At 39.2% G+C, this 19777-nt stretch overlaps 1 protein-coding gene across 2 annotated transcripts; it reads left to right on the top strand.

Moving 5' to 3' along the window:
* Window positions 1-854: 854 nt before the first annotated feature.
* Bzw1 (basic leucine zipper and W2 domains 1) lies at window positions 855-17793 on the top strand. 2 transcript variants are annotated; one of them, XM_027941659.3, is made up of 13 exons: window positions 855-961; window positions 2167-2240; window positions 4970-5146; window positions 6991-7085; window positions 7512-7577; window positions 8777-8912; window positions 9708-9817; window positions 9928-10098; window positions 10541-10687; window positions 11182-11320; window positions 12628-12750; window positions 13371-13394; window positions 17582-17793. In XM_027941659.3, exons 2-13 carry the CDS (start codon window positions 2177-2179, stop codon window positions 17701-17703), a joined length of 1374 nt encoding a protein of 457 aa, XP_027797460.2. In that variant the 5' UTR covers window positions 855-961; window positions 2167-2176; the 3' UTR covers window positions 17704-17793. The 2 variants fall into 2 exon arrangements, with proteins under 2 accessions (XP_027797460.2, XP_027797461.1); XM_027941660.2 differs by lacking the exons at window positions 855-961; window positions 2167-2240; window positions 6991-7085; window positions 17582-17793 and having other exon boundaries at window positions 4977-5152; window positions 13371-15868.
* The last annotated feature ends 1984 nt before the right edge of the window (window positions 17794-19777 follow it).

Raw genomic sequence — 19777 nt, 5'->3', positions numbered from 1 at the left:
TCTGATCATTCCCTGGTCCCTGAAGATACATCCCATGACTGATACGCAAAGTATGGTTCCTAGACCCGCAGTACCCACAGAACAGAGAAAGTGTTAGAAAGGCACATTCTTGGGTTCCACATCAAACCCATGGAATCTGAAATTGCAGACATGGGACCCCCGCAATCAATTTTAACAAGTCCTCCAGGGGATTTTAATGCTAAGTCCTGACATCCATTACACGCAGGCGACAACGATAGAGACCACTGTAAGACGTGGCGGCCTCAATCGGTGGGCAGAATTTCGATTCTGAAGCCTATGCCTAGGTCTTCCATTTCTGAGAGGAGCGGTGCACGACCCCAGGTAGCCAGCACTGCAGAGTAAAGTCACCCTACTTCAGGGTTGGCCTAACATACTAGACTGGGGCAGTGGAGAAGCTTAGCTCTCTTTATTCAACCCAAGCCCTTGTCCCGCCCCTGCCTCCGCCCACTCATGGCCCGAGCACCCCCACCCTCAGGCTCCAACTTCCGGCGCTGGAGAAGTGGTCGGCAGGGTTGGGACTGGGGAAGGATGTATCCAATTTCGGGACTGGCGGGGGACGCCTTCTTTCACTCAATACCCCTATTTGCTAAGAGGCCGGATGACGCGGCGGAGGAAGAAAGACAGGCTAGTCTAGGACAGGTATGTAGGCAGTCTGGGATCTAACAAGGGAATAAAGGAGTCTGAAACTCCTGCTCTCTTCCTTGCTTTACTTTCCCACCCCTCGCTTCCAGGAATGGAAAAGACGGAGGATTGCGGCTGTGATAGGGGCGGGGCGCGGGGTGGTGCAAGGAGGAGAAATCTCGCGAGAGCGGAGCGACCGGGGAGGGGGTGGCACCTCTTCCCTCCTCCTCCTCGCGTTAGTTCCGGTCGCAGAGGAGACACCGCTGCAGTTGCCGCCACATCGGGGATTTCTGGCTCTTTTCTCTTCGCCTTAAATTCGGTGAGGCCAGTCGCCCGACTCTTGCTGGGCCGAGATTGCGGCCCGTCGTCGCCGGGCAAAAGGCAAGGGAGGCAGCAGGTCGGGTGCGGCGAGGCTTGGTTGGGCCTAAGCGGAGGCCGCCGCATGAGGCCAATCGGATCCGGGGCCCGGATTCGAGGATCGGGTCCCTAGCTTTGGCTGGGAGGCCGAGAAGCCGGAGATCGAGCCAGAAGTAGGGCCCGGGAGCGTGCCGCGGCGCCGCAGGCGAGGCAGTGGCCGAAGCGGCCCACCTCTGGACGCTGCCCGGGCCTGGGTAACAAAGCCGCCGCGGCCTCTGTTGGGTGATGTACGCGTGGGGGGTTCCGGCGGGCGGGGCGGAGGAGCCGCCACCACCACTGAGGCCGCCTCCTCCGCCGCTGCTTTCGCTGGAGGGCGGGCGAATGTACGGGGCGGCGGGGCCCCCGGCGCGGAGCGCCTCGGCGCCCGTGGTCCGCTCGTTGCGGCGGCCGCCACCCCAGGCGACAGGGTCAGTGGAGAAGGGCCCACGGGACCCCACGGCACCCGACTGTAGTCGAGAGAGGGTTCCGGGACGGGGGCGGCTTATCTGCTGCTCTTGTGGGTGGCTAAGGAAGAGTGTGGGTTGGGAGGCACGTGCCCGGGGACGAGGCTCACTTAGACTGTAGGTTACAGGGCAAAGGAGGCCCGGCCGTCACAGCTAATTTTGCAGGCCGGAGTTGTGCAAGCTTCCGTTGCGATCACAGGCATGCCTTTGGGGTAGGGTGGTACTGCTCAGAAGAAGGGATTTCCCTTTTGACGGCGTCTCAGTATTGAAATACATATTTCGGTGACTAGTGGTAATTTCGGCGTTCTGTGGTGCTTAGAAGTAGTGGAAGATGTAGGCGAATTTAAAGAGGAATGTGGAAGAGCCTTAACAATTATGTTTGTGATGGTGGATTTGTCACTGGTCACTGTGACACTGTAAAGTCATCCAAAGGTGTAGTTCCCAGGATTTCCTTAAAGTGCTTCTTATAGAGAGAAATGCAGATTTTGAAGTTAGATTTAATTCAAGTGAAGGTAATTCTTTGTGCCTGCACCTGGTATATTGTCAAGTTGAAAGTGTGTTCCATGTGTTTTATATGTGACTAGACTTAAGTTTTTTCTATGCTTCGTTTTTAAATGACTGTTACAACACAGATACTTTTAAGGCCATATTTCTGTTTTCCTAGGGTGTCTTTTATGAATAATCAAAAGCAGCAAAAGCCAACGCTATCAGGCCAGCGTTTTAAAACCAGAAAAAGAGGTAAATATTTATGTTTTAATATCTCTCTTCACACCAGATATCTTTTGTATCCTGGTTCCTCTGACAGTCATTGCATAGTACTAAAACCTCAAGAGAGAATACCAGAAAGGAACTTGAATTTCTAGGTAACTTCCATTTCAGATGTGCCCCTAATACTTCTACTGCTTTCTCAAATTTGTGCTTTTTAATTATCAGCATATCTCTAAGCAGGTTATTTAATGTTGTTTTTAGTGTAAAAATAAAATACCTTCTAAGACTGGGGTTGTGGCTCAGTGGTGGAGTGCTTGCCTAGCATGTGTGAGGCACTGGGTTCAATTCTCAGCACCACATATAAATAAATAAATAAAGGTTCATCGACATCTTAAAAAAAAACTTTCTAAAAAAGGACTTCACTAGCTAGCAGTTTCATTTAAACAAACTTTTGCTTGAGCAAAGAGGTTAATTTGTAAAAAGAAAATTCTTAATGTCATTAATTTCACCCAAGTTATGCCAAGATGTGTGGTAAGGATTGGGGTTGTAACTTAGTGGTACAGAGCTTGCCTTGGGTATGATCCGTAGCAGCACACACATCCCCCCCACCCCCCAAAAAAAGTGTAAAGAGAAAAGTAATAATTTACTCATAAAATGGAAGTAAATTATGGAGTAAGAGTCACATTGTAATGTGTAATGAAATTAAATATTGCTTACAGATTTAGTAAGAAACTAACTACTTTTTTTTTTTTGTATTGGTGTGTACTTAAATGAATGTTGACTTCAGTAGCAAGGAATTGTGCTAGTAGTACAGGAGCTAAATAAGATATGGTATCAGGTTTTTTATTAAGCTTAATATTTTCCCAAAACACTTTCAAGTATTCTTGCTTGAAAACACGTAATCTGTTTTAAAAGAAGTTTAGAGAAATGGGTCAATTAATGGTAATAAGTTCTTTTTATTTTTCTTTTCTTTTTTTTTTTCCAAGAGTAAAAAATAAATTTAAGAAACAGAAAGGAGAAAGGGAGAGAAAGAGAGAGAGTGACTCTTCCAGAGAAGAGGGTCTCCAGAGCTGGTTCCCCAAGGAGTCGGGATGTCCTGCCCCTTTTTATAGATTTCAGGTTTCCTTTCTTCTCAGGCCTCCTCTTCCCACTCAGCCTATGTGACCAAAATGGCTGGAACAGAGCTTGGGGGAGGGGGCTACCATTCCCATGTGGGCCCAAAAAGGCTGGAAAGGAGCTACCCGGTATATTCTTTAGCAGCTTCTTGCTAGATATATTCATTAGCAGCTCCATGCTGGGAGGAATAATTCCCTGGGGGCAGCTGACCTTGGCAACTGGTGGCCTTGGAGGGGGAGTACTCATTTCTTTTTGGATCAGCCACCATCTTCCTGACCCAATCATTCATTATCTATAGGGACTATGTAAACCCAGTCTCTTTCCCCCTTCTGATTAAGGGAAGTGAACAGTGAGAGCTCTGGCTGCTTCAAGCTGGAAAGGGCTGACATGGAGCAAGCAGTTTGGGTTTCCCTTTTAGGAATGTTTTGGGTCAGTCTAGGGGTCTGTGCTAAAAGTCTGGTTTGAAGTCTTCTGAGAGGTGGGTGCTATTTGGTGACAATTCCAGATGAGCCCCCATCTGAACCTGGTCTTGAAAATCAGGATCTGGTCCTTGTTCCCCCAGTGTTGAAGATTAAACACCTGAGAAATGCTAAGGCAAGAGCAAAAGGTAAATTTTATTTAAGAAATAGACTCCTCCAGAGAGGACGGGGTCCAGAGCTGGTGCCCCTGTTTTTCTTTTTCTATCTTGAGTAATACACAACTGAGATATGTTACAGTCTTTTATAATCTCTAGTATTCTGTTCCCTTGTAGAGGTGGTGAGGAGAGCAAAGTGTGATTTGATTCTAGTCTTTGCAGGTACATTTAGATTTAGCCAGTTAATTTTCTTAAGGAACAGGAGTTATAAACCAGAACAAATAATGCTGGTCAATAATATGCTTTCCAGCTGTGTGTTGTGGTGCACACCCATAATCCCAGCAAAGCAGGGGACTGAGGCAGGAGGGTCGAAAGTTCTAGGCCAGCCTCAGCAACTTAGCAGCAAAACCCCAAATTTTTTAAAAAGCATTCCTGTGTTCAATTTCCAGTAACTACCTCTCAAATAAACAAACAAAAAATTTAACCCTGGGAACCAGCTGGGTGTGGTGACCTGCCCGAAATCCCAGTACCATTAAAAAAAAAAAAATACATATACACACACTTTCCAAAGATTACTTTAATAAATACCAAATGAATGGTTAAATTAAAAACCAAATTGTTTGTGCATCTAAAGAACCAATACCCCAAGTATTTGGACAAATTTTCAAAGGGTCACTTAAGGTTTGAAGGATAGTCTAAACTCTGAAAAAGCCAAGATGCCTTAGAACATTCCAGTTGGAATTGTCTTGTGGCAGTAGGTACATGAAACATGAGTGCAATTTAGCTCACTTAATGAGATTTATTTGAAAGAGTGGCAGGAGAAAAGCCACATAATTTGTGTGACTAGGTCATCCTGACTTACATTTGCAGAGGGAAGCTTGCAAAGGATATGAATATAGTCTCTTTCCTCTTGTGTTTATTGCAAGTATTGGGTCATGTAGCTTGTGTTTGCTTTTTTCCCAGCTGTTGAAATAAATGAAATTAAGAGGAATTTGGTTAACATATTATAGTTTGATGGTACAATAAGTCTTTTGGTAAGACTTCAAATGATTTGGGTTTTTCCCCACAGATGAAAAAGAGAGGTTTGACCCTACTCAGTTTCAAGACTGTATTATTCAAGGCTTAACTGAAACTGGTACTGATTTGGAAGCAGTAGCTAAGTTTCTTGATGCTTCTGGAGCAAAACTTGACTATCGCCGATATGCAGAAACACTCTTTGACATTCTGGTGGCTGGTGGAATGCTGGGTAAGTGTCTGGGTTTTGTTGGTTTAGGAATTTAGGGAAGTGAATGTACAGAGATTATGGAGAATCCAGAATATAGACTATTGATGAACCTATTGGGTGGGGTGGTATTTTGGGCTGTGTTGTATTTATTTCGTTTCTGCCCCCATAAGTTTTTCCATTCTTTTTTTCTAATTCATAATAAGTTATCAGATTTCCCTGTTCTGTCGAGATTCATGTTTGAAGTCTAATTTCCTACAACATCCCCAGTTGATGATTTTTCCAATATATGTTTTGAATACTACCATTTTATGGAGAAACTTCTACCCTTGTTTTGTTCTATGAATGCTCTAGTCCTGTGCTGCTCAGTACAGTAGCCATTTAGTCACATATACCTATTAAGTACTTGGGATGAGGCTGGTGCAAATTAATATATGCAATAAGAATAAAGTACACATTGAATTTTAAAGATATAATAGAAAAGAGCCAGACATGATAGTGTAATCCCAGCTACTCAGTGAATCTAAGGCTGGATAATTAGCTTTAAGGCCATCTTGGGCAATATAACAAGGCCCCATCTCCAAAAAGACTTATTTTAAAAAGATAACAGAAAAAAGAATGTAAGACAAGTTATTTCAAAATGTTTTTAGAGTGATACTATATTGCCAGCCAAGCTATGAGGCTTACCTGACAGAGTGAATTACCCAGTAGTAGACCCAGGAACTTAGAACTCGTACCATTTTGGGGAGTGAAATTTGCCAAATTATATTGTTATGTTGTTTACATGTTTAAATATATATAACAACAAATCCCACCATAAACTATAATGCACCAATAAATGAGGGAAGAATTCATCCCTTTTAATGCCTAGTCAAGTGAGTATTTCTTTTCATTGCATTAGCCAATTTGTAGTAAAAAATATGAAAGATTTCTATTCATAATACTGTTACCAGTAAGGTTTTGGGGAGGGGGAAGATCTTTAAAAAATATTTACCAAGGAAGCCAGGTACATGTCTGTGATCCCAACTGTTAAGGAGGCTAAGGCAGAAGCATGGCAAGTTCAAAACTAGCTTAAACAGCCTAGGAAGACCCTGTCTCAATAAAAAGGGCTGGGGATGTGGCTCAGTGGTAGAGTGCCCTGGATTCAGTCCTGAGTACAGATTTTAATCAAAATTGTTTTTCTAAGGAACATTTAAAATACATCATAAAGAGAATAATATAATGAACACATCTGATCTTTTACCCAGCTTCAACAGTTATTAATATATCTGTGCTTTTTTCCTCCTTCCCCCCGATTTTTTAAAGCATTAAGTTTTCATAACAGAATTTGTTTTTATAACAGAAGCTTGAAGGATTACTTTCTTCATGGAAAATTACATGTAATCAGAGCCATCTGTGAACATCTCCATTTGACAGATTTGGCACTACTGAATGGTTATAGTTACTTTAGGGTGCTAAGATTGTTCTATGTATTCCTGTGTACATTTTTACTCTTCATTCTTATATACTGAACCCACCAAACACACTGGTTGATTAATTTTGCTTTTAAATTTGTCTTTTAGGATGTTACCATCTTATTTTCTATTGAAAATTCTTCTAAAAAATATTTTTTAAAAAAATGGGGCTTGGGCTGTGGCTCAGCAGTAGTGCACTTGCCTGGCATGTGTTGGGTACTGGGTTCAATTCTCGGTACCACATATAAATAAATAGAATAAAGGTCTATCAACAACTAAAAAATATTTTAAAAATAATAAAATGAAATTGCAAAATTTGAGACTGGGATGTAGCACAGTGGTAGTGCCCTTGGTTCAATCCCCAGTGCTGAAAATAACTAAAATAAGCAAAATTCTTTGTAAAATATTCTTTAGCCCCAGGTGGTACACTGGCAGATGACATGATGCGTACACATGTCTGCGTGTTTGCAGCACAAGAAGACCTAGAGACCATGCAAGCATTTGCTCAGGTAAGTAAGATTTTACTTCATGTTTTCAGTTAGCTAATGTTTAAGGAACATTTTGCTTTAAAGGGAGGGACATGTAGTTGGGTGTGGTGTTGCAGGCCTATAATACCAGCCACTCAGGAGGCTGAGGTAGAAGGGTTTCAAGTTCAAGGCCAGCCTCAGCATTTTAGCAAGACTTATCTCAAAAAATAAAAAGGACTAAGGTGTAGCTCAGTGGTTAAATCTCCTATACCACAAGTGTGCTCATGCACACACCCAGCAATACAAATCTATAGAGAAGTTGCAATTAAAGCATTAGTAGTACTGGTATATTTAGGATTGAGGAGCTGATAAAACTCTTCCCAAGTTGATATAAAGTGTAAGCTTTTGCCTTTAGTGTTAAGACTTCCTTCTTTGCTGTTCTGGAAATAACTTTGGTGTTCTTCATAGGTTTTTAACAAGTTAATCAGGCGCTACAAATACCTGGAGAAAGGTTTTGAAGATGAAGTAAAAAAGGTATGAGGAGGGATTGGGTGTAGCTCAAAGGTAGAACAAGAATAGGGTCAGGAAGAGAATGTTAAATTCTAATTCCCACAGATTTGATGTAATTTTAAATACTTAAGTGAGCTGTAATTGAAATCTAATTTTGGAGTATATTATATAGTTTGTTAAAATAGTTCTAACTTGTGCACTGTTGCTTAGCTGTGTCCAAACAAATGGCAAAGTTAAAAGGCTAAGTGGAGTTGTTCAAAATATGGAGGGCAAAGGATCAGAGCCTAAAAAATTGAATTACAAATTTAGCTTAGCTTACTTGATATTTGAGTCCCAGTGTGAAATATTTTATAAACAGGTGCAAAGAAAATCTGATAACATTAATATTTATTGAGTGCCAGGTTTTGTTCTAATTATATCAACTCATTTAATATTCATTGAAGACCCTGGGAGCCAGGTGTAATAAGATGCCTGTAATCCTAATGACTTGAAAGGCTGAGGCAGGAGGATTGCCAGTTTGAGACCAGCCTCAGCAATTTAATAAGGCCCTAGCAACTTAGCGAGGCCGTGTCTCAAGATTTAAAAAAAAAATAAAAAGGGCTGCAGATGTAGCTCAGTGTAAAGCACTCCTGTGTTCAGTTCCCAGTTAACCCCCATCCCAGAACAAACCTGGGGAGGTTGAGGCAGGAGGATCACAAGTTTGAGACCAGACTCAGCAATTTAGCAAGATCCTATCTCGGGCTGGGGCTATAGCTCAGTGGCAGAGTGCTTGCCTAGCAAGCGTGAGGCACTGGGTTCAATCCTCAGCACCACATGAAAATATTGTGTCCACCTGTAACTAAAAAATAAATATTAAAAAAAAGGCAAAAAAAAAATAAAGGCATTCTGTCTATCTACAACTACAAAAAAAAAAAAAAAGGATCCTATCTCAGAATAAAAAGGACTAGAGGTATAGCTCAGTGGTAAAGTACCCCTGTATTCAGTCCCAAATACAACCCTGGTAGGCAAATTTTATTATCCACATAAAGTGTGAGGAAACTGAAGCACAGAGATTAAATACTTTGCCCAAGATTATTTAGCTAATCAGTTATTACAGCTAAGATATAAACTTAAGTGGTTAGGTCCCAGAGCCCACCCTTTCAATCAATAGAGTGAGTGTACCTTGCTGTTTGTCTTAGTGTAAAGCAATTGCTTTTCTGACTCTAAATTATTTACTTTTACAGCTGCTGTTGTTCTTAAAGGGTTTTTCAGAGTCGGAGAGGAACAAGCTGGCTATGTTGACTGGTGTTCTTCTGGCTAATGGAACACTTAATGCATCCATTCTTAATAGCCTTTATAATGAGAATTTGGTTAAAGAAGGTAATTAACCCTTAGAATAGGGTAGTTTTTGAATGGATTAGAGTGGAGTAGGTGTAATTAAAGTAAAAAGAAATGCTTTGGGAACCCAGAAAGATTGGTACCAATTGGGAGACTTGGGATATCTTTAATGGAGATGACACACCAGAAAGATCTCAAGCTGAAAGGAATAATTAGTTCCCACTTGTGGCTTCTGTATTCTGACAGTGATTTTTTTTTTTTTAAGCTAACTTGGGCTGGGGATATAGCTCAGTTGGTAGTGTGCTTGCCTCACATGCACAAGGCCCTGGGTTCAATCCCCAGTGCTATAAAAAAAAAGCTAAATTTTTTTCTTCCCTTATATGGGGTACTAAGTATTTAAGGGCCTTTTAAATTCCTGTTATTGTAGGAACTGTTACCCTTAACTTACATTACAAAACACTAAGTATAAAGTTGGCCAAAAATATGCAACTAGCAAAGGATGAAATAGGTGGGGCTGGGATTGTGGCTCAGTGGTAGAGCACCTGGAGGGTGGGGCGGGACCCGGTTCCATTCTCAGCACCATATAAAAATAAAGGCATTGTGTTGTGTCCATCTACACCTGAAAAATAAACATTAAAAAAAAAGGATGAAAATAGAGACATTGGAGTGAAAATGTAAGCAGTGGTAAAGGAAAACTGAGGGTTCAGTTTAGAAAGAGAATGAATAATCCTGTGTGGTTGAACTGTGGAGGGGGGAGCACATGGAGATAACAAGATTAAAATCTGAGAAGGTATTTCTGTTAGATGAGCTTTTTCTCCCCCCTTTCCCCTTTCACAGGAGTTTCAGCAGCTTTTGCTGTAAAACTCTTTAAATCATGGATAAATGAAAAAGACATCAATGCAGTAGCTGCAAGTCTTAGGAAAGTCAGCATGGATAACAGACTGATGGTTTGTAACTTTTTTTTCTTTCTTCCCATTCCTACCAACCCTGGAGGTATATGTAAGAGAAATTTTATTTTGAAATCTGAAAGGGGACAATATTTTAATTCTCCTTTCAGGAACTTTTTCCTGCCAACAAGCAAAGCGTTGAACACTTCACAAAGTATTTTACTGAGGCAGGCTTGAAAGAGCTTTCAGAGTATGTTCGGAATCAACAGACCATAGGAGCTCGCAAGGAGCTCCAGAAAGAACTTCAAGAACAGATGTCCCGTGGCGATCCATTTAAGGATGTAAGCAGTTTTTCTTTGAAGCATCTTTTTATGGCTAAACTTCTGGCACTTTCATGCATTTGAGAAACTTCAGAAATATTTCACCAGAGTGAGTGAATTAATACTTAGAGAATTGTACTTCATCTTAGCCATTTTCATATAATTAATTATTCAGTACCTTACTGATGTCCCAAAATGATGAAACTTGGGTATTTTGTGCAGTCCATTTGACAGACCTGATTCTGTTTCCTTCTCAGTCCCTACTAGCTGGTTTGTGTGTAAAGTGAGGCTGAAATTCACGACCACTTCCAATTCCAAAGGTTCTATCTATATGTGGTACATATGTGATTGTTGCTAATTGCATGAAAAGGTATTTTTATGCTTTCATAAAATGTCTAAGTTTGATGTGTGAAGTGTATATATCAAAACTGACTTCCTTTACTAAATTTGGATTATTTTGCAGATAATTTTATATGTCAAGGAAGAGATGAAAAGAAACAACATCCCAGAACCAGTTGTCATTGGGATAGTCTGGTCAAGTGTAATGAGCACCGTGGAGTGGAACAAAAAAGAGGAGCTTGTAGCAGAGCAAGCCATCAAGCACTTGAAGGTATTAGAACTGTGCCTGACAAACTGTTCTGCTTTTAAGTGGGGATAAGTGAACTGTCACTGTACTTTTTTAAGCGGATATATCACATCTTTGGTTCCTGGGGATGACCCTCCAGTAAGTAGACAAGTAACATATTAACTACTGATAACACTTTTAAGTCTGACTTAGGCTTTATTTGGTTCACAGGTTAAAAAACAAGAAAGAGTTTAAAAGTAATTTAAGCCTGCAATTTGATGTTTGTTTTTGAGAGAATATTGGAAAACACCCCCCACCCATATTAACTGTTCAACAGTTGCCTGACATGCTTACAGAATTATTTGATTTTGATGCTTAGTAGGTTTATGGGAGTTTGTTTTGCTTTAATATTCTTGCTTTTAATTTCCAATAAATATATTTCACAGTGATTTTAAAATATGGGTTGTGTTCTGTGTTGTAAGAGTTTTGTAATGGTTGGTTATTGTATTGAATGACTAAATAGTCTCTTCCTTTAAAAGCAATACAGCCCTCTACTTGCTGCCTTTACTACTCAAGGTCAGTCTGAGCTGACTCTGTTACTGAAGATTCAGGAGTATTGCTATGACAACATTCATTTCATGAAAGCCTTCCAGAAAATAGTGGTGCTTTTTTATAAAGGTAATATAAATTTTGAATGTTGTGAATGTGTTTTTTTATATTCTTGAACTAGAGGAGCCAGGTGTGATGGCGCATGCCTGTAATTCCATCTACTCAGGAGGCCAAGGCAGGAGGACCACAAGTTTGATTCCAGCCAAACTTCACAAGATCCTGTCTCAAAATGAAAAGGAGGATCGGAGGGTGGCAAGTCCTTGAATAGTCCATTGTTTTCAAAATGAGTATCTGAACTTGGGCTCCTTGAACTGTTTTACATCTAGGCATCTTTGATTAAGTTGGGTGCTTTTTAGAATATTTCTGTCAGAATATCTTCCTATTCACAAGTTAAAATCCAAAGCCATTGTGATGGAGTCTGAGAGTTGACTCTTAACACTTCTAACCACACCACATCAAATTCCCCCAGGTCGGGGCTGGGGATGTGGCTCAAGTGGTAGCGCTCTTGATCCTCAGCACCACATACAAAAAAAGATGTTGTGTCCACCGAAAACTAAAATAAATAAATAAATAAATATTTTTTAAATTCTCTCTCAAAAAAAAAATTTCCCCTGGTCCCTTCTCCAGACATACTTCCTACCTCTAGTCTTCTGCCTGTGGGAAGCCCATCACTCAATGTTGATTTTCATTTGTGCTTTAAGACTAGTTTAGAATGCTTCTGTAACTCCCCTGTTGCAGTTTTTGCTTCTTTCCTGAGATCTGAGTTATAGAAACATGCTGTAAATTTAGTAGTAAATGCAGGGCTCTGTTGGGAGAGAACCCATGCAGGCAGTTAATTTATTAGTTGGTGATAACACTTTACAGTTCCCCATTTATTTATCAGAGCAGCCTGAGTCCCAGTAGATGTAGATGGTGTGTACATGTGTTCTCTCTCTAGTTCTCAATGATGATCTTTTTAGTTCTGTGTATTCTAAACTTAAGAACAGGAATCAACCCTGGTCTCTAAAAAATGTTTAAAAGGAAAGTATGGAAAATGGGTAGTACCTATGCTTCAGTGATTGTCATCTTGTATTTAGGTTTATTGAAAGCATTTATTCAAATCCCTACGGTTTGGGTAGTTTCATACATGGGCAGCAAGTTGAGAAAAGTCTTTTAAAAATAATGATCCTTTCATCTTTTTAACTTCTTGAAATTGTGAAGAAACCAGTGTTTTGAATACAACCAACAAAAATAATGTTTTTACTTTCTGTAAAAATGTTGTTGCCAAGTAGGCATTGATAGTTGATAATTTTGAACCACCTTAGGTAGTTGTAATTCTGCCTCATGTGGAGAAATACATTAAAACTCCTAATGAAATGATTTATTGCTCTCTATAGCTGAAGTCCTGAGTGAAGAGCCGATTCTGAAGTGGTATAAAGATGCACATGTTGCAAAGGGGAAAAGTGTCTTCCTTGAACAAATGAAAAAGTTTGTTGAATGGCTCAAAAATGCTGAAGAAGGTAAGTCTTTCCCTTTGTGCAGATGGTTTGGAAACTGATTTTAATATTTAGGCTATATGTCCACATTTGCATTCTTCTCATTCTCTTGCTGCTTTGTACCTAGGGAGTACATACTTTGTTTACTTATGACAAACTTGCAAATAGTCATTTGATTTAAGCCAGTTGGGGAAATTAGGCTATAATTATTAAAGTATTTCGATGGCACAGCTATAATACTAAAGATTCTTAGAAGGGATATTGATTTTTTGTTTGGTACTGGGGATTAAACCCATGGGTGCTGTACCACTGAGCTACATATATACCCCCTGTCCCTTTTTTTTTTTTCATTTTGGGATGGGTTCTTGCTAAGCTGCTGAGGCTGGCCTCAAACTTGGATTCCTCCCTGCCTCAGCCTCCTGAGGAGCTGAAATCACAGGTGTATATCATCATGCCTGGCAGGAAATTGATAAGTTTGAGAATATTTATTTATTTTGAGATTTATGAATGAATACTTTTTAATGTCTTCATATAAGTAAGATATTACTAGTGGAATTCTTCTTTATAATTTTAAGTGTTTTAAAGTAGAAAATGGGAAATTTTGCTTTCTGACATATGTTTGACTACATTTTCCCCCTTTCTAGAATCTGAGTCTGAAGCTGAAGAAGGTGACTGAATTTTGAAACTACATCCTCAGTAAAGCAAACAGGAATTGTAGATAAAATGTCATGTCTCATGTGTCCTGGTTCTTACATCTTCCTACCTCCCTATATCAAGCATGATATAAGGGCTTTCATGGCAAATTTTATTTTAACTGTTTCTATGGTTACTGGAAATGTTGGGTTTAGTTTCTAAAACCATGTTTTAAGTAGCTGCAGGAGCTATAGATTTGAATCTAATGTTGCATTAGTCTTTTCAGTTATCTTCTACCTCCTGTATTTTCTACTGTAATAATGTAATTTAAGGCCTTCCACAATGAACAGTTCACTTTATTCCCTGGGTTTTCTATATATAAACAGTTTTCAAGATATGATTTGGTTAAAAATAATTTGTTATAAAAATTCTGTTTGCAAATTAAACTGTAAAAGTATCCAAAGTCTCAAAAGGCAATGGTTTGTGTGATAATTTGGTATGCCTAGAGCCCTATTGATCAATGAAAGTCTCTTACACAGTAATTGAACTCATTAACATGATCCTGAGTATTTGGACCATTGCTTGCATGTTAACATTTACTTGTATTTTTAATCCCAGATGTCCTTAAGTTCAATTGTTTGCTCTCTGTTTTTCATCATTAGTGAAGCTATGGAGAACAAACTTGAAGTTTGAGGAATCTCATATGTCAGAGATGGTAGGAAGAAGAAAATTGAACTTTTTCCCATTAAGAAACTTCTGCATTCAGTTTGTATCTTTCTAGGCAAAACAAATGGATACTCTTTTCATATGAACATTTTCAAATGTACCATAGAAGTCTTATTTTGTGCTCAGAATACCCTTAGATTGATATGAAAGGACTTCTAAAAAAGTGTGAATAGAGGAAATGACTGTTATAGACCCCCATAAAATTGTTGAGAATGTTAAGAGTCAGCATGTTCTAATTGGGGATCTGAATTTAACATATTTCCTTTTGGCTTAGTGCATTTGTTCCAAAGAATGGAGTTCAATAATTATATATTCTCACTTGGTCGTACTGGACTGGCTTCATTCTCTTAGTACATTCAGTAATGACTCAAGCATCTGGCTGTTAATGTACCCTAGTTGCCAATTCTTAATTGCCATGAGCCAAATATTTCTTCTATGTGATTAATCCATTTATTTTAATGGCTGCCTTTTAATTTTTCATCTTTTTATTTTCTTGCTGCTGCCCATCCATGTATGTAGTCATTAATGGGAAAATATTACAACATTGGGTGGAAAGGCATTGTTATAAGTGAATGTTTTGAAGGATTTTTTAATAGAAAGAAACTAGCCTGGAATAATGCCACCAGAGATTGAGTGGAAATTACCCCTTTTGAAGGTGCCATTCTTATTAGCCAAGAAGTTGGTATTTAAACATTCATCTTGAGGGAATAACGTGTAATATAATTTGAAATAAAGTTATAGTGACCTTAAGAAGAGCATTATAACAGATAACATTGTGGGAATGGGGTGATTTTGTTAAATGAATAACTTTGATAAAGTTTTCATGTGCAGGCAAAATGTATTCACTAGATTTCTACATAGTGATCTGCTTTTACTTTGTAATTTGTAGTCCGCAAAATACTTTTTTTTTTTAATAAAGTCCATCCTTACACTTAGGTTTTATAGATTAGCCTTTTTCTTTGTTTATAAATTTCATTTTAATACCTAGTAGTGTACTGTATGTTGTGTGTTTAGATGTCTTTACTGTATAAGCATTAAATAATTCCTCCTTTCATCCTTAAAACTCCCAAATTGTAAACACCTACACAGAATTATGATGTAGCTGAAACTACATTGACATTTTTACGACCAAATCATTGCATGTTATTGCCGTACAAAGTGTACCCTGTTCTATTATATACTGTGTATAGTGAAAGAGTGTGTAGTCTTCCAGAACTACATTATGATCTTTGATCATAGTTTTTTTCTTCATAATGACACAGTAGTGTTTACTTACTACAGTATTTAGTAAATGGATAAGTCATCTGTGAGTATGATATGAAGAAAGGGAATGCTTTATAAAACAATTGCAGATTTTCATTTTGAATTTTAAAACGCAGCTGCCAGTGCCAACCTATGGCCTCAAATATGTAATTCTTAATAAAGATGTTAAACTTGTACTTTTAATTTTATGATTGGATAAATGTTAAGTTGATTTTCCTAGTTTGGTGTCAGTTTCTAAGGTTAAGTTTCTACTTGGATGCTATAATTAAATGTGTGTTTAGAGCTGATAAATTTTTTAGTCTTCCTCTAGGATTATTGTCCTAGAAATTCTTTTTGTTCTCATAAATATTCATTCCAGATACCAAAACGGCCACGGGGTTTTTTAACATGATTATGATGGTGATGAGGGGAAAATGCACATTTAAGAGATTAACCTCTGGTTCAGTGTTTCTTCTACGTTTCCCCCCAAGAAATTTATTTTTTTCCTAGTGGCATCCCCAATAAATTTTAATATCATAGATATGGTGTGTATGTACTGTGTCTGTGCTTTATATATGAAAGGAGTAAGACTTTTTGGTTCCCCCTTGGGGTGAAGTCACCTCCATAGAGAATGTACACTTATATACCTTATTAAAAAAGGAGTGAAAGCTGGGTACAGTAGATTATGCCTGTAATCCCAGGTACTTGGGAGGCTGAGTCAGGAGGAATGAAAGCTGGAGATACCAGTTGAACAATTTAGACTGTCTCAAAAATTGGGATTGGATGTTGCTCAGTGGTCAAGGCTTACCTAGTGTATGTGAGGCACCAGTTTGATTTCTAGTGCTGTGGGGGCGGGTGTTGGTTTTTTTTAAAAGAGGAGTCCTAAGGATACGTGTTTATGCATGTCCTTGGTGAGAAGCAGTATTTTTTTTTTTTTTTTCCCTGTCAGGATCACTAGGAAATGAAAGGAATTCCCATAAGTCATCTTTCAACAGTTTCCTTTGTACCTTAGCCCACCAGGCAAGGCATTTCCTATTGGCTTTTGGAGATTCTTACTTGGTTGTAAATGTATCAATAAATAGAATCATTTGGACTTCTAATGTGTAAAAATGTTTGAAAATCTTACAGATGACTGATTTATCTCAAGGTTGTGGGGACAATGCTAATGAATTTTTACTGTTCACTGAAGTAGGCTGCTTATAGAAAATAACGCACCACCACTGTGGGTTGACTTTAAATGTAGATGCCAACGTTGGCATATGTACATTAGACTATAAAATTTGCTTTGTAAAAATTCCTCGGTTGCTATTCACAGTTGCCATGTAAAGTAGATTAATAAGCATTTCTGTGAGAAATCTGTTAAATTGCTTTACCATGATTTTTTTAATATGCAATATTAGTCCTTTAGTATCAATATGAGGTATTTCTATTCACCAGCCTACTGAAGACTAAAGATTTAAAATATTGGGAATAAAAAGGGTTTTCAGTAGGCTTGATTTTAAATGGAAACTGAAAAATCTGATAAGTACTATGGTCTTGACTTTTGTCTTAGAAGTTGAATTCCAGTGGATTATAATCTGAACACAAACTTAGATATAATTGAAAACTGGATGAGAAAAGCTTCCCAACTCTTCTCCCCACCCTATCCCTATTTAACTATGGGCAGTTTAGGAATCTGGCAAATCAGCCATTTTCATTCTCCAGTGCACTTATTAATGAAGTGAAAGAATGAGAGCACTTTACAAATGTACTTAAATCACTGTCACTTTAGTCCCTCTTAATCAGAAATTTAAAGCTCCACTGATGTATTATCTAGATGAGAGTGGTAAAAAGCTGCAGATTCCTTGCTTTTGTAGACTGCTCAGAGACCCATTTTGTAAAACAATCAAAAGTTGGGTGTGTGTGTGTGTGTGTGTGTGTGTGTGTATAGATTTATACAGCTCAGTGGCAGAGTACTTCCCTAACATGCACAAGGCCCTCGGTTTGATCCCTAAGACTACAAAGAAAAAAATAATGAGCTAGGAGCCAATTCATGCTAAAATACTAAGGACAAAAGAATTGAAGGGACAAAAATTGTTTAAACTATTTCTTAAAATATTGAAGGTTGTGCTTAAAATTAAGTTCACTTAAATAAATTAGTTGGAAATAAGTGACCTGGTTATAGACTGAAGCTTTTATTACTTAAAAAGATGTTCTACATTCTATTTTAAGGATAAAATATTTTCTCTGTAAATACACCTCATTTCTATTCTAGTTAGGCATAATGGAGCCGGGCACAGCAAACAGTTGAAGAATGGAGGAAACCGGATAGCTGGTAACCCAGATAGCTCTTGGCACTCTGTGAACAACCTCAAGTACAGCCATCTAAGCCAGTGATATTGCTGCATTCATTATTTGTGTTTAACTGTGAAACTTGCATCTTGTCTGTACTCTTGAAATTGAATAAAATTTCATGAGACTTGTTAATGTAGAGAAAAGCAATGACTGTTCAGTTGGTTGTACACTAAAGCCTCAGACCTTGACCTTATTTCATGGTTTAATTAGGAACCAAAGGGCTTTCTCAGACATGCTTTTCTTCTAGATGGCACCTTTGCATTTGTATGGCTTACATATTTCAAACTTGAGTGTGGTGGTGTATACCTATAATCCCAGCAATTTGGGAGGCTAAGACAGAATTACAAGTTTGAGGCCAGCCTGGGCCACCTGGCAAGAACCTGTCTCAAAAATAACTGGGGGTGCAGCTCAGTAGTAAAGGGCTCTGGGTTCAATCCAAAGACCCCAGCCAGTGTTTGGTTTTCAAAGATACCAATTCCATTTATTCTCTCCAGAGTAGGCTGTAGGTCCCTATCAGCCCGCATGTCTAGTGGATCAAACTCTGTCCACTCCAGCTCCAAAATAACCTATCAAATACTGTCACCTTAATTCAAGCCACCAGTATCTTAAATGGAGAAGTGACCTCTGCATACACTTCGTACACATCATCTGTTAGCACAGTAGCTAGAACATTCTTTAAGTACACTTTAAGTTCAAAAGCTTGGCTTCCCCTAGAAAGCCCTACATGATCACTTCAGTTGAATCTGCGTTTCCCTCTTACTATATGCCCAATATTCCTAATGTCTGTGGAAAGTTATGAACTCTACCTAACAAACTGTATAAGGAGGACTCCCGTATTTACGATCAATGTCCATCATACAAGGCTGGATTCCCAGTGGATAAAATACGTAAGGCTCAGGGGAACATTAAGTGTAAACACAGTGGCCTCATCACTCCAGCAGCCACTGTCGACACTTCACCACCAGGGTCCACAGTAAGGATTACACTAAACCTAAAACTACAATTGCTGCCTGATTATTTAGGGCTTTTTTTTTTTTTTTTTTTTTTTTAAAGGTTGGCCACCAGCCAAAAAAAAGGTGTCAGTATATTAGCAGCAAAATTGGCCTGGTTATTATGAAAGAGGGTTTGTAGTACAAGGCAGGATATTCAGGGCTTTGGGGTCTCCCTTGGGCATTTCTTAGGATAACAGTTTCTTGACTATTAAAAGTGGATAATTACCACACTCATCACCTTACAAGGGCATAGTAAGCAGTGACTCAACTCAATTTCCCCACAAGGGATGAAGAAGCCTGGCACAATGGTGCATGCCTGTAATCCCAGCCACTTGGGAAGCTGAGGTGGAAGGATCATGAGTTCAAACCCAGCCTCAGCAACTTAGCAAGTCCCTATCTCTAATAAAATATTTTAAAAGGGCTGGGGATGTGGCTCAGTGGTTAATTGCCCCTGGGTTCAATCCCTGGCACCAAAAGGGGGGGGGGGGAGGATGAAGATGTTGATACTATGAGGAAAACAAAATTCAATTAATAATTCTAATTTCCACATGTGTGGGGTTTTCCCAAACTCTGGGTGTTGTCATGGCCACAGCCCAATTATGCCAGGTCAGTGTGGTAGGTTGTTGGAAAGCCAAAGTGCCTGGACTCAGTGAGGGAGACATGACATTGGGGCAGATCAGTGACTTCCAAGAAGAGTTCAGTAGCAACAGGCTGAGCAGATGGCACCTTCAACCTTCATGGTGTTTCACCAAGCACTGCCTCCTCTCATGGTGGTAGTTGGGTAGTGGCCAGCTAGATATGTGGCACATACCCTTTTTCACAGTGCCCTCCATTCCACATCAGGCCCCAAAGAAGGGTTTTACATTAGGCTGCAGAAGCAGTGACTTCATCAGCATTAGCTTGCTTGTATGACCAACATTCCAAGGAGTAACTGTCCAGATGTACATGCAGTAAAACAGCTTTCTTCAGATAACACTAACTTGCTCTGGTTTTCAGCATGTACAAAAGAAAGCCAGTGTCTTTCAAGGTAATATGTATCTGCCATGTGGTGACACAGAGCATAGCTGTAATCACAGCCATTTGGAGGCTGAGGCAGTAGGATCACAATTTCAAAGTCAATCTGG

Source organism: Marmota flaviventris, chromosome 11, assembly GCF_047511675.1.
Source record: "Marmota flaviventris isolate mMarFla1 chromosome 11, mMarFla1.hap1, whole genome shotgun sequence".
Classification (NCBI taxonomy): Eukaryota; Metazoa; Chordata; class Mammalia; order Rodentia; family Sciuridae; genus Marmota; species Marmota flaviventris.
Note: the sequence above shows the minus strand (reverse complement) of the source record. Positions and strands in the feature narration are given on the sequence as shown.